Consider the following 18,252-nt stretch of genomic DNA (forward strand, 5'->3'; position numbering starts at 1 on the left):
CACCCTTTCCCCGTTCCACATTTAAGACTTCACTTTTGATTCCATTGGCATTCTTGCGAATTCAAATTTAGTGTTTGAAGGTATAATAATTCGATTTCTTTATATTATAAAATTGAAAATATACGCTCTCAGTGAACTATATTTTGGATTTTTCTCATATCTCTATTTTATTTTATTTTATTTTATTTTTCAAACTAACTTGAAAAATATATAAAATACTTCTAAAAAAAAATTTCAACATATTTTTCATTCGTATTTTTACTTGTTTTGAACTGTTATATTATTTTTGTAATATTTTTTTTATTGAGATACTAAAAATATTATTAAAAAATACTATGGATGACATCATATTGTATCTCTCTGATTGTCACTATTTGTAGACCATTACGATATTTAGATTTATATTATATCATATTTTTAGATTTATATTTAATTTGATTGAGGTTAGGAGTTTATTTGAGCTATTTATAATAGATTTTATAGTATTTTTATTATGATGAACAAAACACTCTAAAAAATTAATTTTTTTTTTATATGGGTGATGTTATTCATAAACCAATATAAATACCTATTTGAATCAATATATCAAATAATTTTTAGTGTATTTTGATTTAATTTGATTTATTTATCATGTTTTCAAGTAGTCATTATAGTATTGTCATGACCAAGATAATATAACACATCAAAAATATTATAATAAGTAAGTCATATGTAAGATATTTTTTTAATAAATAAAAAAAATATTTTTAAAAAATTAAAGAATTATTTTAAGAAAAATATAAAAAATACCAATTCAAAAAAAATTAAAATTATGAGTATTTTCTAAAAAATCGCCCAACATCTTTTGGTTGGAACGTAAATAATATCATAGTGGTGAGGTATTTCGAGTCGGACAAGAAACGTACGTTTACACCCCCCCACATAGTAAGTAATAGGATTACTCGTTGCATGAGCGATTCCTATCCGCATCGAAGGGTTGGGATAAGCCACCACTCCCATTCCCTGCGATAATTGCAGATCCGCTACCATCAAAAGCGGAAACCCCACACCGTTACGAAACGGCTTCATGAAGGTTTAGGAAAGGCTTCTCCCTATTACGATATATGGAGACTCCTATTGTGTCGTATCGTATCGTGCGCTATAGTAGTTGGTTACAGTCGGATTTTGCTCCTCCCATCGTTCTCTCCGACTCCGAAACCCTAATTTGCCGAGCGAGTTCGTCCGAATCGGAGACTCCGAGGCCCTGACCGATCGATGGGTGCGATCTCGCTTCCGTCCCCCGCGTCGTGGATTTGGTGGGATTCTCTTGGGTGAAGCTGTGCGGCTTCGCGATTTTGTTTTCCCGGTGATATCCGTCGCTAGGGTTGCGGTTTGACTTGCATTTTTCCCCTGATCGTGGTCGCGGTGGTCGGATGGAAGCTCGCGTCGGGAACAAGTTCCGCCTCGGTCGCAAGATTGGGAGCGGTTCCTTCGGAGAGATCTATTTGGGTCGGTGGTTGCTTTTTTCTTCGAATTTTCTGTGGGCTGTAAACTTGCAGGAACTCTTAACGTTTGCTCCTTCGTTATCTTGGTTGCAGGTACTAATATCCAAACGAACGAGGAAGTTGCGATTAAACTCGTGAGTGTAATAGCCCTTATATTTGTCTATGTATGACTGTGGTGTTTGATTTAGTCGACATGCTGGATTGATATGCAGATGGTTTAAATTCACTCTTTTGAGTTTATATTACTTGCTTAGTTTATTTTAATTTGTATGTTGAAAGTACAGTTTATTCTTGAGTCATTTTGCGTGCTATTTTTTTCTTTTCTTTTTATATATTCCCCTTAAAAATAGAAGCTGATTAGCTTGCAATACAACTTAATGAAATCTTTAGATTGCTGATATTTTTGCAGAAAAAAATTCTATAAGCTAAGAGGAACTTGTTTGCTTTTATAATTTTTAGTTCAGGTTAATAGAATGACGTTCTGTCTAAATTTGGTAAAGACCCCTGCAGCAAACTTCATTTTGCTGTGTGGATATCCCTGTTTAAGCCAGAGAAAAGAATAAATTCCCTTCGCATAGTTGGTATTATTCCTTTTCAGTATCTCTTTTCGGTTGTTGGCTTTTTGAATAATTTCACAGTAATATACATTCCATCCATTATGGTTATTGTTCTCTATTGTTGATTCCCGTCTTTATGTATAAGCTAAAATCTGATGTTGTATGAGTGTGTTTAAGCTCGTGATTGATAGGTTAGTCTTTAAAAAATTTATCCTCTACATCGAATACTTCTAATGGCCTTGATAATTTTTCTCATGTTTATGTGAATCTTCTTATCAGGAAAACGTGAAGACAAAGCATCCCCAGCTGCTATATGAGTCAAAGCTGTACAGGGTTCTTCAAGGAGGAAGTAATGAAATTCGTACATCGTTTTGGTGTCAGGCATTCATTTAACTACTTTCACTCATTCCTTTTTTTCTTGCAGCTGGAATTCCAAATGTCAAATGGTATGGTGTTGAGGGTGAATATAATGTCCTCGTGATAGACTTACTAGGTCCAAGTCTTGAAGATCTGTTCAACTTTTGCAGCCGAAAACTTTCTCTAAAGTCTGTTTTGATGCTTGCGGATCAGATGGTATTTTATCGCTATAGTGTACCTTTCTGAATTAATGTGGTACGATGCTTTGAAAAAATTGGAACATGCTTGATGAATCCTTTATCCAGTCAAAGTTTCCTTAGTACCAACTGCTGTTACCACCTTCTTTCTGCATGCTTTCACTCGTGGCATTTAGGTTTTTCTTATGATTCTTATTTTTCTTCATAGATGCCTTTCATATACTCATGATCCTGGCAATTCCATTTATGTCTATCTGCCTCTTACTCCTTACCCTGATTCTGTTTACTACAATATGCTCATGATACCGTCTACTACAAATGTCACACTGATCACACCTGTTTATGGTTGCCCAAGATTGAATTGCTCACTTTATATGGCTGCATCTGATCTATTCAGATTTTTCACTTCAGATTAATCGAGTGGAATTTATGCATTCTAAATCATTTTTACACCGAGACATCAAACCAGACAATTTTCTTATGGGCCTTGGTAAACGAGCTAATCAGGTATGCCTCCTAAATTTTCTATATTTTTTTCTTTCTATTTGTCTACTGAAGAATAGTTTTGCATTTGCTTCCATCTAGGTTTACATTATTGATTTTGGCCTTGCCAAGAAGTATAGGGATACTTCAACTCATCAGCATATTCCGTATAGGTAAGATATAATTGACCAAACAATGTCTGAGCAAGGTGCCAAAGTATTCTGTTTAAGTGATTGACATTCGATGTTGGGAAGTGATGGCTCTTGTAATGATTTCTTTTTTCTTTTTCACAAAGTTTGCTGTAAGATGTGGTAATGTTTCACAAGGTGGATGCATATGGATGCAATACCATAGTATAAGGTCTTTCTTTTGTTGCTTTTAAAGGCCTCTCATTTTTCATGTCTTTATGAACCAATGATACACAAGCTCTTGTTTTTTGTCTTCATCAACCAAGGATAGCCATTGCACTAACATTTCCAACCAAGCAATATTTAGAAAGTTTCAAATTGCAGTGTTCCTCTCCTTTCATGCCATTCAAGTGAATGAAGTATTACCCATAAGACTATGCAAAATATTGAATGAAATTTTTGTTGCCCATGGTTCTTTGTGAAATCCATCTGAATGATAATGTCATTCTAGTGATTTGTCTAATGAACTCTGCAGGTGCTTGCTATCATATTTCACCCTCAACCATCTTTCCTATACAGCAACTTGTTTGTGGACTTTATCATGATATGATAATTCAATTATGTTCGTTGTTATGGTTGATAAATAACACTCTTTGTGCTTGCTTGCTTCAATTCAGTACTTGTATTGGACCATTTAGCCTTTTCTTTATGCCATTTTAATAAAAGTTTGAGGGATTCTGTGACCTCTCACACTTGATGAGTGGGGCAAGGATCCCATGTGCTAAATCTGTTTGAGACCACATCACCATGAAATGCTGAGGGCTGATTTAGTTCACCTAAATGGCTTTTGGAAACCTTTGCTGTTCCTTCCATTGATTTTTGTTATTCATTGGGAGGACATTCTGTTCCTGTATATGGACAATAGCTTCTAAATTAGTTGCATGCTGCATATTCATCCTAGTTGGCCGGGCTTATGAGATTCCTTAGGTTTCAGCTACATTGTTTCTTTTACATTGCCCTGAATGAAAGTTGCTTTTAAAATGTTTTTGATTATTGGATCTTTGTTGCTTGTCTCCGTCCTTCAGTTTCCTAATCAAATTGGCACTGTACTATCTTTTTTTGGAATTATTTTGGATCATGTACTAATTTTTAGATATATTTACAAGTAGTTAAGTTGAAAGTTTGTTTACCTTGTAGGTGTTTGTTACCAAGCGGTTGCTAGTGTTTATTACACTAAAGCCAACCTCACATCTTTAAACAAGTTCATTATAATGAAATCATATTTCATACTATGTGCCTAATAGCTGATGAGGCTGCGGTTGGCTTCGGAAGGGTTAGGCTTCAAATTTGGTCATTTTGTAACTGTCAAATCTATACTTTGTGCACATGTGTGTATATATGGAGAACAAGAATAAGGTTCCAGACTCAGTTGAACATGTAAAAATTTTCCCACCATACCCTATTCTGTGTTGGATATTTTGGGCCCAAACCCTAACAAATATTTTATAAGTTTGGTGACCCTATAAAATTTCATTTTTAGAGGCGCTTAGAACTCCCAGATAAGTGATTGTAACTAAACAGCTCTTACAACCTAATCCTAAATAGCTCTTGCAACCTCAAAGAAGGACTTCTGATGCCTTTAGGACTAGACATGAAAACTAATCATCATATTGTTTAAAATCTTAACAAATTATAGCCTCCAAATTAACTTAAGAACTGACTCATTCTCGTGTCTGTTCTCTATAGTTAACAGGAATCAGGTTACATCATTCCTACATTGATCACTTCTTTGAGTCCTCAAGCGACAGAAGCAAATTTACTTTAAAAATAATTAAATTAGAAAATATGATAAAAAATGGTTCCAAAATTGACTCGACTTGTCTCTAGAGTTATTAGGACTTAGATTCAGCACATTTGTTCTACATTAGTTGCTTCAACGGGACCTTCTAGACATTTTCTTCACATTTGGTCCACTCAGTGAACTGAACTCCATGACATAATGGATACTAGAACTTAATTCATGTCCATTTTTACTGACTAATAGATGAGCAACAGCATCACAATCATATGTATTTTACACTTGATTAACTATGGAATTGATGTCATCTTCCATTCAGACCATGAAATAAGTAGGATTTGTGTTCTACAACTTTCAATGATTTACTGATCCCATTTTGGGTTTTTGTGGATCTTTTTTTTAGATTTTGAATAACTTGAATATCTTTAAATTCGATGGTTCGTTTGCTGCTCCATTCTATTCCTTGACTAACTTCGGATATTTTTTGGTGCTTCTGGAATCAGTGGTGCTTGCAGCGAGTAATAAAATGTATGTTTGCCAGTGTTTTGTTTAATTGGTCACATTTTTCATTTGCAAGGTAAGCTTTTGTGTTGGGATTTGTTGTAAGTTAAGTGGAGTATGGGATGTGTGGAAAATAGGTTGCAGATATTGAAGTATTGCAATTGAGATTACAAGATTTAGGATTATCTGCAATATGGAAGCCAGGTCTTGGATTTTGATCTTGCTAGAACATGAGGCCTTGTAGGAGGCTTTGTTACTAAGATACTAGTGATGAGCATGTGAAGGCTTTTGGACAAGCAACAGGGTTTAGATCTACACAACGGTAACCTGTTGAATCTATAGATCTTATGATGTGGATTTTGGGGTTAGGCACATTAAGATATTGATTTAGATCCTTGCTGTTATTAGAGAACATATTGTACTTGCTATGCCGAAGAGAAAACAAAACTTGATAGATGATAGCCAGGAATGTGCTATCCATAAGAAAATTTGTTAATGTGCCATTTTAAGGAAAATTCGATGGTAGATTAACTATTAGAAGAGAGATAACAGTTAAATGGAGAAAAGAAAGCATATAAAAGCATTTATATAGGGGAAAGCCCTAAACATTATTCATCAACTACCAAATTTGCTCAGCCATATACCTAATGACTTGAACTTGATAACTATCCTATTCAGCTAGTTGTGCATTTTCTGCTTCTGTTTGGCTTGGTTTCTTACCAAATTAAAGCTGAAGTGTATTTTCTGCATAAGTGAATGACTAGAGAATCAGTTGAAAAAATATATATGTTGGACTTGGTCTCAGTTTCCTTTTGTTCTGTCAGAGAGGAGACATAAGCATTCTGAGGATGTTGAAGTGGGAAAGGTCAGGAGTTTGGGGAAAGATGTTTTCTTGGCCTCCTGATTGGTGATCATTAAACTGATGTCATGGTGAGAGTAGTTGATTGGCCTCGTTATCTGTGAGGACCTTCTCATCAAGTTGTACATAGGTTGAGTTAATACATTTTCCAAATTGGGCACTGTGGATTTGTACCACCCCTGTCAGGAGATTATTGCTTTAGGTTGAATCTGCAATGGTAAAGGCTGTTGATAGTGGCACAATAGTTCGAGGAAGGGTTGATCGTAGATTTGCTGTCAGAGGTAGTTGGTGGGGACATGGGGTAGTCATCAGATGACAATCTTGGTTGGGATAGGCATCAGATCAAGGGAGACGATGCCTGTAGGCGACTGGGAGATTGAAGAGGAAAGGGCAAAGGAATTAGTGGTAAGGAGGTAATTAAAAAGGGTTAGAGTGCAAAAGACTTCTGACCTGCATTACTCTTCTAGAATTTAGGATTAGAAGTTGTAGAACTATTGGAAATCAATCTGCACTGAGGAAGATCTAATAAAATGGTTTAGGAAATGTATGTGGATAGTTGATCTAAGATATAATAAAAAAACTCTGGTCCTTGCCTACATAGAGCTAAAGTTACAAGTCCTTGATGCTTTGACACTGACAATAATGATGGAACATTTGACTAGGAAACTCGAATGGTTGAATGATCAAGTGCACCTAATGTATCTATTAATGGAAATTGTTTCTTTTCTTGTGCTTGTACTCATTTTATAGTAAAATCTAAATGTTCATTTTATGTTTTGACTTGACCTATGATTAAACATGCCCATATACATTTGGGACGAGTTTTTTTCATATTTCTGATCTGGATCAATTGTTTGGATTTTCAGATACATGGTATAAGATGTAGGATATGATGAATTAGAACCATTTAGGCATTTATACTGTCCTTTTCAATTGATAAATAATCATTGAAAGAACAGAAGTTTGTTTTCTGGGCATATCATATGTACTTCAGTATGCTTATCAGTTCTGATTTTTCATCTTATGCTCTGTCATTGATTTCAGATGGAAAGTATTAAGTGTCAGATACTATATCCGATTATTCTTTGTTTGCTTCTGATTAGCTCAAATCCATTAGTATGACTGCTTTACTAAATTTGCACTCCTATGTGGTGTGTTTTCTTTTCCTTCCTTAACGTATCACATTTATCATATTGAGGCACTTTGGCCTAATTTTATGGATTTACAATTTGTCATCCACAAGTTTGAACTATCTTTTTTTCTGAAGTTTGAATCTCATTAAGTACATTGTAGTCCTTAAATCAATAGTAGTTTTATATTAGTATGACTGATATGGTAATGCTTATTGGGTAATTTAATTTAAGGTTGAACATCATGCAATGTTTGTAGTTTTTAAGAAGTGACCCTTCTGTTTCATATTAATGGTCTTATAATCTGTGGCAGAGAGAACAAAAATTTGACTGGGACAGCAAGGTATGCAAGTGTGAACACACACCTTGGCATAGGTATATTCAGAAGATTGTCTGATTACCTTTTTCTTTATTTTGATACAAATCTGCTTATGCAGATTGATTAACTGTTATTTTTCTTGACTGTTCTACTCGTATCTCCTATATCTTTAAAATGATTGATTCTTTGGTTTTTCCATCTTGATTGTGTGTGTTGTTTTTCTTCTTTTAAGAACAAAGTCGGAGAGACGATTTGGAATCTCTTGGATATGTTCTTATGTACTTCTTAAGGGGGAGGTATGTTCATGTGGTGGAACCTTTCCCCTCCTCTCTTGGTTTTTTTTGACATGTTTAACTTTTTTTTTTGTTGTTTTTTTAAGTCTTCCATGGCAGGGTCTAAAAGCAGGAACCAAGAAGCAGAAGTATGAAAAAATCAGTGAAAAGAAAGTTGCCACATCAATTGAGGTATTCTTATACTTTCATTATGACTTTGAGTTTTTTTGTCTTTTCGCCATCGTTATGATAATGGAAAAATGTATTTGTACCCTTAGGCTTTATGCAGGGGATATCCTTCAGAGTTTGCGTCATACTTCCATTATTGCCGTTCACTACGATTTGAGGACAAGCCTGATTATGCATATCTTAAGAGACTGTTCCGCGATCTTTTTATCCGCGAAGGTTGATTTTTTTTCTCATATTTGTCAATTTTTGGGTTTCATGATTAATCAAGATGCAGAATTTGCATGTTGAGTATAATGGGCATCATCTCTATTATCTGTCCTCTGCAGGTTTTCAGTTTGATTATATATTTGATTGGACTATTTTGAAGATTCAGCAATCACAGATAGCTGGTGCTCCTCCCCGTGCTATTGTTAGTCAAATGCAGGAATTCTTTTGTTATTATATATAATATATATACATTTACATACATTTGCTGAACAAGTCAATAACCTTCTCAACTATTTCCTAGGGTCCGAGTGTAGGTCCTAGCTCTGGCCTGACACCTCCCATCGCCAATGATAAGCAGTCAGGTGATCCTCTCTCTCTCTCTCTCTCTCTCTCTCTCTCTCTCTCTCTCTCTCTCTCTCTCTCTCTCTCTCGCTATATATATATATATATACATATACATATATATATATATATACATATACATATATATATATATATACATATACATATATATATATATATATACATATATATATATATATATATACATATATATATATATATATACATATATATATATATATATATATATACATATATATATATATATATATATATATATATACATATAGAACACCATTATTGTCATTATATCCTATATCTGCTGACTTTGATATTGACGATTGACTCCATTTCTTGGTGTCTATCTTTGTGTTGATTATTATATTCATGTTGCATGACTCGCAAAAGCACATAGTTTCTGATCTATTACTTATGCTTGCACGTTATAAAGAATTTGCATATTCTATTTTCATAATTTGGAGGGATATACTTTTCAAAATTGCCTTTCAGGTGGTGAGGAAGGGCGGGCAAGTGGTTGGTTGGCGATGGACCCATCTCGCCGTGGACGAATGACACCTCCATCTGTAAATGTAGGCAGCTTATCAAAGCAAAAAGCCCCTGTGGGGAATGATCCATCTGTCAATAGAGATGCAATGGTAATTTTGTTGTTCCTTATCTTTCTCTCTCTCTCTCTTTTATCCTCCATTTCTTTTATATGCATGTTTATGGAAACTGTTCATAAGGCTTTGTGATATATGCATGGTTTTAGCTGTGTGGCTAGCATGGAACTTTAGCAGCCATGATGGGTTTGTGATGCCTAAAATAATTACTTAGAAAGGGCAATGATAATATAAAGTTCTGAAATAAGGAATTTGCAACTGTTAATAAAAGTAGATCATATTCAGTGCCATTCTAATTGTCTGAACTCAATCTTAATTATTTGGATTGGGCTTTATCATCCAGTAAATGACCTAAAAGTGTCTGGTATTCTTTACGAAATGGATGGGATGTGGCCCATAAGTGAGCCCACTCCCTCGACTCATCCTTTCTTTCGTTTTCTTTTAAACATTTTTCATTATTTGTATCTTATTTTGCTTTGCTGCTTCAACTGCAGTTATAGTTGGTCCATAATTTGGTTTGTCAAGATCAGTAATCATTTAAGGTTAATTTACTACAAGATAGTTGAAAGCAATTGATTTAAAGAGTTCTTGTGATCAATCATGCCTAAGTTATGATTTTATGCAAGCATCCTATGTCATTTGTCCTCATATAAGCGCCCTCTTAAGGATGAATAGTAAGTAGCAAATAATGGTTTGTGCATGTTGCCCACCTTCATATGCTTTTGTGTCTTGCATATAGGCTACTTTGGCCTTGTGTGAGATTGTCATGTGAATTATTCTTTGTATAATTCCTGACCTCGAATTCAATGAATATTAGTTTTCCAGTTCAACTTTTTTGGGACGGTCAAGCGGGTCCTCAAGGCGAGCTGCTGTTTCCAGTAGCAGAGAAGTGACCGGTGTTGAGGCAGATCAATCTCGCAGTCGTACCGCAGATGCCAGCCCAGGGACTTTCCGCAAGGTTTCAAGTGCTCGGAGAAGTTCACCAATTGGTTCCATGGAGCACAGGTATACTTCTGGAAGGAATGTATCTACAATAAAGAATTACGAGTCCACGCTGAAAGGAATCGAGGCCCTTAACTTTGACGGCGAAGAAAGAAAGCAGTTATAGTGACTGCAAGTGCCGCTGCAACTTATTTTATGTTTCTTCAGCGCAATTCATGAACTAAAGTAAGAGAACACTTTGTGATGTTTTCTCCTGTGAGTGAAGAACAAGTCTGAGACAACTGTGGATGTGAATTGCTGATTTGAGGTGCCTCAAAGACGAAAAACAATTACAAGGTTGGTCTCATCGTCCAAGGAGCTCTTCGTGCATTTGCCCGAACCTAGGTGGCTCCTCTCCTGTGTGGATTGCTGTCCTTTTTTATTTCATTGTAATTCTTGGAAGTTCTTATGCTTTGATTATACATTTCAATCCATCGCTTCCCAAACAATTCCGTTTGGGCTTCTGACCGATTTCTATTATCTCAGGTGCCCTTTCGGCACTGCAGGCATTTAGAATAGATGATTGTTCTTAAAACCAGGGTTTATGTGCTTTGCCTTCTATAGCAGATCTTGAATGATCTATCTGCTCTTTCCACTGTCTCGTGTGTAGTTTAACATTGATTCTTTTGTTTTTCTGCATGAGGGTAATTTCGATAGATATGTTTTTAGCTTCTCTCAGTTGACAATTTTAAGGATAATGCTGCTATCGAAGGATGGTTTCTGCTGCTAGCAGCTCGAGTAAATATTTATTCTGGACAAATGAAATTACTGAATAAATAAATAAATAAAATACTTGAGCATAAATTTCTATCGAGATAGTTTTTTTGAGTAATTAATACTTAATAATATATATCGTATTTATGGAGGTCTTGTCAAACTTGGATGATTCTTTTCCCAACAAAGACACGGCATCAAGGAATCTAAAACAACCCCAACGCTCACTGGGTTAACCTCTACTATTAATTCCCATGCTTTGGTTCCCCTCCTGTGAGTCGCGTCTGTAAATAAACGAGCGAGCGCAGGCTGGGTCTCTCTGCTAACTGCTCTCTCTCCTCTTCCCTCGCTTCTCCACCCCTCTTTTGGTCTTGCACGACAACGCAATGCCGTGGTACAAGGACGGCAAAGACTGGTACCACTGCATAGAGTTCGAGTCCCTCCTGCTCACCGTGACCACCGACGACAAGATGGCCATCGCCACCCTCGGCTCCACTTCCTTCATCATCGACGAGGAGGGGGTCGTGGTGGACACTCAATATACTGTCGAGGTGGTGCACATCCTGGAGAGTGAAAGCTACTACCTGGAGAGCACGCAGGTCTGGCATCATACGTTCGTCGTGGACTGGTATGATTTGGTTGCCACGTTCACCGTTTTGGTGTATGGCAGACAGATCGAGTCTCTAATTCTGAAGCTGGAATCATCTCCACATACTAGTAGTTCTCGGCCGCTCTGGTAGTTTTAGTTTAGTCTCTTCCGATTTCTTCTTCCTCTCTCCATGCCTGTAGTTAATTAGTCCGGTGTAATCTCTTTTGCACCGAGTGTGTCTCCTGCATGGAACCGAGCCATGATCGAACATAGTCCATGACCTTCTCATAATTAGCAACATACACAGCTACGATGATTCTCCTGTCTGCCATAAACAAACGTTGATGCCTCGGGTTTTCTCATCGTCCAATTTTGCTGGTTGGTTTTGCCATGGCGGATTTCGATGGCATCCGACGTCTAAGAAAACTACTACTCGTCACATTCCATGAAGAACCATATTCTTTCAAGAAAACAATTACATAGAGTTCTTCTGCAATTCCATGACCAAAGACCAAAAGAAAGAAGTGAAGATTTCTTCACGATCGAATGAATGTCTAGAAAAAGTACGAAACTAATCAAGTGCTTCAGCGATCAGACAAATCTGTAAACAATTCAAAGAACGAAAAAAAAAATCGCTGTGCAAAATGTAAGCTTGTATGATACTGTCTGTCAGTGCACCGAAGCTTTGGACGCGCTGAAACATCAGTGATCGGCGCTACCAGCGTCATCACGCAATCTCCTCCTGTGCTTGGGTAGAGTGAGGGAGACGGTGGGGCTTGGGATGCCCATGTAGTGAAGCCTCGGGGAAAGCCTCACCTTGGGGCTTGGCCGAGGAGATGGGATCGGGACTCGGTGGCCACTGTGCGAGGGAGTCACTCTCGGGGAGAGGTTCACGTGCTCAAGTGCCCTAGTCTGGAGATCGACTGGGTAATCCCGCACGCATCCGATTCGAGCTCCGGTAGCGGTTGTCCACTTGCACGGTAAGCGTTGGCCAAACTGCGACGCCACGGCCTTGTCATGCTCTGTGGAATCCCCCACAGGTTCTACAGCCTTTGCCTTCCCAGCCTCCTCAGCTGCGGCCTCCACATCATTGGCACGCTTTCTAAAGGAAGGGTGCTCATCATCGTCGACCGAACATTTCTGTGAATCAAGACATCGTTCATGAAGTTTTGGCAGCTAAAATTGAACCGCGAGTATGAGGCAAGGAATGTTTACCTTCACATTGCTGAGGTCTACATTGTTGTCCTGAAGGAAGATGATGAATTCCCTGAAGTTTTCTTCTGTCGGGAGGTAATGACCACTGTATGGCCATATGGCCTGAAGAAGAAGAAGAGCAGCACAAAGAGAAATAACCTTTGATCAAAACATGTTCCTCGATCAATCAGCTTCATTAAGGCGTACGATGCATACCTCCAATGCCCCTTCTGCAGCAACCAATCTTCCAGCTGCTGTTATGGCTCCACCAGCCAAAAAACTGGAGTGCTGGAACGTGCCTTTCTTCTTCTGCTCAGGGAAGAACATGTCATGATGTCAAACAAGAACTCAAGGCGTATGAAGAATAGGTAAGACCAGCTATAAAGAGATTGGCATATACCTGACCCACATACAGTACTCTCGAGGTGCTGAGGACAAATATCCACTTGGAGCCTTCCTTGGTACAGACAGGCATTTCAGTTTGTTTATAGAGAAGCTTTCCATTCTTCACGATGACTTCATATGCTTCTCTCTCTTTCTGCTTACAGGGATAGAAACCTTCATCAGAAGACTTGTTCTTTTGTCATCATCAATAGAAACACGAGAAACTTAGATAAGGTCAAGTTGCGTACTGGTCCAAGGTATTTGATGCACTGGCTTTGAAGCTTGCTTCTGGGGCACTTTTCAAGGTTCATCTCCCTTCCGTCACCAACATCCAGCCTTACCATGCGCGAGGAAAGCCAAAAGGAAAGGAGGTCAGCGCTGAGAGTCTCCGAACGATAACATGCCATGCGTGCTTCTCATACTTACCAGTAAAAGAATGGTTGGGTGCTCTCACTCTCGAACCAGACATCATAATAGTAATGCAGATTGTGCCCATACCGATGCCGTGGATCGATCTGTACAATGAAGTCACTTAGTGTCCTGTGTTTCATTCTGAGCTGCACAACTTAAAGAAGATGCAAAGAAGGAATCTTACAGCTTCCAGCCAGTGCTGTAGTGCTAGCTTCTGAGCCTTTTCATCTTTTGACAACCCCTTGCCAACCTGAGGAGGATGGAAATATATGTACACATATCTCGATTTGACTGCACGAAATAGAAGCAAACTATAGAGATGAAATAGATGATCTCATTACCTTTGCTGCTCTGGTTCTTGCCCTTGCCCATCGCGAAACTGCAGTCTCTGGTTTTTCGACCTTGAAGAATGACACAGAGCTATGTTCCAGAGATGCAAAGTCTAATGCCTTCCACCTGCGGTCGAAGGAAATGAAATCAGAGGAAGTCTTTCGTGAGGTACAACATCTGGCAGAACGGTAGGAGACGAACCAGAGCTCCTCAACCACGACCGCGCAATCTGCAAGATTTCTTCTGGTTCGGTAGCTCTTGTACACCTTCTGCAGCTTCGTGGCAGCTGCGTCAAGCTCACTCAAAGGCCTCGGAGAAGAGAACTCGTAGGGGCACTGCGGGACTGCAATCTTCATGGTGCTCTCGAACGAGCCTTGTGCTGTTTCGTTCTCACCCGTGACTTCATTCTTGAATGATAAGGCCGTTTCTTGTTCCCATCCTTTGAAGCTTAATGACTTCTCCATCGCCGAGGTATCGGTTACCTTTGACACCATCTTTTTCGATGAATCACTTCGTTTGAAGCTGAGTGATCTCAGGATCATCTTCACGTCCTTCTGATCACCAAAGCTGATAGATCTCACCAAAGCATCTGTCGTTTCCGGCAACCCAAATATTTTGCTCCTCATGCATTCAATCCAAGCCCAGGAAAGCAAGGAAAGGGATAAACCCATCGAATCGACCCCTGTTCTCGATCACAGAATATTACCCTGTCAAAAATGTATCACCAACTATACCACAAAAAGCTCCTTGAAACGAAACCTATAGCAGAGGTAGCAGATGCAACAGGGGGAGAAGAACAAGTTCCGATCGATGTTACCTGATCAAACGGAGGAAAAGAAAAGCTTACAGCTGCTTGTCCACAATCTCTGACCACTTCCTCTCCTTGATTTATAGAGGCACATGATTGCCATAGCAGTTCTTCTTCCTTGGTAGTCTTCTAATGAACTGACCGCGTTATCGTGGAAATCGAAATGGGTTGGGAGTTGAATTTGCAGAAGAACGACAAGGCTGACGACCACAGTTTTCCTCCGTCGTAGAATGGAAGGAGGACAGTACGAGAAGGGTTCAAATGCTCGTCTCCGTGAGAGATCACGGCACTGCACCTTCAAAGAAGCCGACGATTCTAAGAAGTCAACGTGCATCAACAATACTACTAGATAACTCACAGCGTCATCTCGCACGGACCCTAACATTCATTATGAAGCTCACGTGAGGGTCACGTGCGCGCACGAGGCCACCATCGCCACCGTTCATCCGATGGTTTCGATGGCACGCAGAGACGTCGACCGATGTTTTCTGCTTGGGCCGTGCAATACGGTGTAAGTGGGTATGTTTATGGATGAATGGGATGTAACCAAATCTGATCTCTTGATTGTTAAGTGGGTATGATTTGGAAATGCGGATTGGAAGTCAAACATAGCATCTAACACATGATCAGTCATTTACATATGCCGATTGGAGAATGGTGGAGATCGATTGAGTGTTTAATGAACCACATATGCGTATATTCCCAGTATTTTGATGTTGATATACACTGACATAATGTGCTGTGTGAGATACAGAATATTTCCTGTGGATAAAGCAAATAAAGGGAGAAAATAAAACGACGACGTGGTGTGTGAAAGATACGAGGGAGACGGGTCAAAGAATGGACGATCCATCGTCAACGTTCGCCTGCGCATGGGGGGTTGACCGTTGACTAGATGCGGCATCCGTGTGCCGCGTGTGCCGCGTAGGACGCAGACATGACTCGTGAGCGTGTGATACTACTGGCACATGCCATCGTCTCCGGTTATCCATGAATCTGAAGTACGCCGGATGGAGACTGTGCGTCGACACGATCGGCTGTCACGACAATGGTATCGAACATGTTTGGAACGAACATCTATTCCTGATCATGCGTTTATCACGTCCGTTGATGCTTAGTCTCTTTCGACAGATTGTCATGCAGTACAAGTAAAAATAAGTAGATCTAATTTATGTCTCATCATCTTCTGTTATATTTTCATCACATTCATAAATCTCGCTCCTACTACGATGAACATTTGAATGTTAGATAGATCTATTGATCCTCCTCTCGCAAACAAACGAGTCAACAGTCCTCCATCAAGATACGCTTCCAGAAAGGTCAACGATGTGTGTGACTTAGTACGACTACTGCATGTTGGCGATCAAACACGAGAGACTGCTTTCTCATTGGGTGTCAGCTGTGGGTCTCTTTAAATGGATTGATCTTACGTGATTCCTTCGATTCCAACGTTGAAACCGAAGGATGACAATCTCATCAGGGCTGTAGAATTTTCATATCAAACCAAGTCAGATTCAAGATCAAAATTCTAAGTAAAACCAGCTAAGCTGTAACCTAATTTGACCACACGTTCTCATGTCCAGACCAAGTCACAAGTCATAATCTCATCAGTCTTACTTGTGTTGGTCTAACGTATGATGTATCATCATGTTTGCACTGATACAGAGAGAGTGTATTTTGGAGGTTCAACAATGACTTATTCACCTCGTCATGAGTGACATAAAATGTTGCAATCCTTTGGTTTCGTCCATGACAAGTCATCCACATACTTCTGCAGATAAAGCTGTCATCCATGAAGGAACAATTCTGCCAAAGGCTCATCTCGAAGCACGTTGACCATGACGTTCATGAGATTATCCATTAGACTTGTCTAACAGCGCTTCTACAAGCATGCATGCGTGCATAGCTGCGACGATTTCCCAACACTTGTGGAGACTCGGTCGTTCTTTGCGGAACTTTTACCGCAGTTCTGGACCGAGAACCACTGTGTTGACAGGATTCGATGTTTTCGCTTCTTTATTGGTAGCATATATTCTGCAAGGGAAAAGAATAGAATTCCAACAATAAAATGACACATATTCTGCCTCCCAAGGAAGCTTCATCGCAGCTGCTTTGGCAAGAGACTTCGTTGCGCATCACTTGTTCTTCGATGGTAGCAGCTCCGTCGCATAGGAGAAGCCCCGAACTTAGACCGCCATGAAATATAGATTCCGGTTGAGGATCCTCCTTTACTTTCAACATTAGACCACTGATCTATTTGAATGGAAACCGTCTCCAGCATTGTTCAACTTGGAGTTGCAGTCTTTGTCGTCTTTCTAAGGTTGTAGTCTTTGTCGGATGCTACTTTGCAGCTCGAAAGAAGAAGTTTGACAGAGTAAACGGATTAGCGTCACACGGAGGAGGCGGTAAAAGGTGAGGTTGTAATCTTGCAGACTATTGGTTGGTCAATGGGGAGTCTTACGTATGGATCGCCTCTCTCTCTCTCTCTTCCTCTCGTAGAAGAGCCAGTTTTGGCTAGCAGAGCCTTGAAGAGGGGGCGAAACATGAGGGCAAGGGAGAAGCAAAATGGGTGGATGGAAGAGGAGGCAGGGACGCAGCGTGCCTCCTCTTCTGCGTTCCCCCAAGAAGCAAGGAGATGAGTCGGTGCGTTCGTCGAACGGGTGGTGCGCGTCGGCCGTTCCGGCGCAGGGAAAACTCGAGAATTCCCAGATATTTTTAAGAATGGATCCGGGCCGTTGCTTGGGCCGATAGCTTATTGGAGTCGATCCGTGGCAGCCCATTCATTACAAGCGTCTTTAAATGGACATTACCTCTAATGTCTCGAAATTAGCCCATCATACAAAACATTACAGGCCCTCTTCTTCTAGGGTTTCTCTGGTGGTGCCTCTGGTTTTAAGTTTCGAATGGGTGATTACTATTTACCATCCGGTCTTTACTATTTATCATTTTATTAATATTTTTAAAATATTCCTTTAAAATATAAATAAATAAATAAATAAATATATTATTATTATTTTTTTCCTTCTTAAAGAACGACATCAGTAGGAAGTTAAAAAAAGGATAAAATCTATAATACTAAGTTTACAAGATTATAAGAAGTAAAATAATATTTTATTATTTAGAAAAAAAGGTATTAATATCAAGTAGGTGTGAATAATAAATAGGGGACTTTGAATTGTAGATTTCTTCTAATATTATTATTTTTATCTAATACTTAAAATACCTCGGTTGCATATCTTATTTTCCCGAATTGATCTAATTATAATATTTTTTATAATATTTTAAATATATTTTATCGTAACTGAATCAGTTCACTAATAAACGTTTATAAATACGAGAATTACTAATATATATATATATATATATATATATATATATATATATATATATATATGCGA

At 38.7% G+C, this 18,252-nt stretch overlaps 2 protein-coding genes across 3 annotated transcripts; one reads left to right on the forward strand and one right to left on the reverse strand.

Annotated features, from left to right (window-relative positions):
- Positions 1 to 1,112: 1,112 nt before the first annotated feature.
- On the forward strand, positions 1,113 to 10,895 carry LOC103980959 (casein kinase 1-like protein 2). 2 transcript variants are annotated; one of them, XM_065161964.1, is made up of 14 exons: positions 1,113 to 1,488; positions 1,578 to 1,618; positions 2,321 to 2,390; positions 2,466 to 2,614; positions 3,007 to 3,102; positions 3,181 to 3,251; positions 7,808 to 7,869; positions 8,046 to 8,109; positions 8,193 to 8,277; positions 8,364 to 8,490; positions 8,601 to 8,683; positions 8,783 to 8,843; positions 9,334 to 9,479; positions 10,269 to 10,473. In XM_065161964.1, the coding sequence occupies exons 1-14, from the start codon at positions 1,413 to 1,415 to the stop codon at positions 10,323 to 10,325; spliced, it is 1,188 nt and encodes a 395-aa protein (XP_065018036.1). In that variant the 5' UTR covers positions 1,113 to 1,412; the 3' UTR covers positions 10,326 to 10,473. The 2 variants fall into 2 exon arrangements, with proteins under 2 accessions (XP_065018036.1, XP_009395780.2); XM_009397505.3 differs by having other exon boundaries at positions 1,115 to 1,488; positions 10,261 to 10,895.
- A 1,278-nt stretch (positions 10,896 to 12,173) lies between these two features.
- LOC103980960 (IQ domain-containing protein IQM1) lies at positions 12,174 to 15,057 on the reverse strand. Its single transcript, XM_018824638.2, has 10 exons — positions 14,864 to 15,057; positions 14,248 to 14,728; positions 14,058 to 14,172; positions 13,901 to 13,966; positions 13,732 to 13,820; positions 13,554 to 13,641; positions 13,322 to 13,459; positions 13,138 to 13,230; positions 12,943 to 13,044; positions 12,174 to 12,867 (listed from the first exon to the last, which is right to left on the reverse strand). Exons 2-10 carry the CDS (start codon positions 14,715 to 14,717, stop codon positions 12,430 to 12,432), a joined length of 1,599 nt encoding a protein of 532 aa, XP_018680183.2. The 5' UTR covers positions 14,718 to 14,728; positions 14,864 to 15,057; the 3' UTR covers positions 12,174 to 12,429.
- Between the last annotated feature and the right edge of the window lie 3,195 nt (positions 15,058 to 18,252).

This window comes from Musa acuminata, chromosome BXJ1-4, assembly GCF_036884655.1.
Source record: "Musa acuminata AAA Group cultivar baxijiao chromosome BXJ1-4, Cavendish_Baxijiao_AAA, whole genome shotgun sequence".
NCBI classification, from domain to species: Eukaryota; Viridiplantae; Streptophyta; class Magnoliopsida; order Zingiberales; family Musaceae; genus Musa; species Musa acuminata.

What these genes read in the sequence shown, in the direction of transcription:
- LOC103980960 (XM_018824638.2), bottom strand. Translation starts at nt 14,717, where the DNA reads ATGGGTTTATCCCTTTCCTTGCTTTCCTGGGCTTGGATTGAATGCATG. An exon ending in TACAGCACTGGCTGGAAGCT is followed by an intron (nt 13,821 to 13,900) that starts GTAAGATTCCTT and finishes TTCATTGTACAG; the next exon opens with ATCGATCCACGGCATCGGTA. An exon ending in GCATCAAATACCTTGGACCA is followed by an intron (nt 13,460 to 13,553) that starts GTACGCAACTTG and finishes CCCTGTAAGCAG; the next exon opens with AAAGAGAGAGAAGCATATGA.
- LOC103980959 (XM_009397505.3), top strand. Translation starts at nt 1,413, where the DNA reads ATGGAAGCTCGCGTCGGGAACAAGTTCCGCCTCGGTCGCAAGATTGGG. An exon ending in CGATCTTTTTATCCGCGAAG is followed by an intron (nt 8,491 to 8,600) that starts GTTGATTTTTTT and finishes TGTCCTCTGCAG; the next exon opens with GTTTTCAGTTTGATTATATA. An exon ending in CTGTCAATAGAGATGCAATG is followed by an intron (nt 9,480 to 10,260) that starts GTAATTTTGTTG and finishes AATGAATATTAG; the next exon opens with TTTTCCAGTTCAACTTTTTT.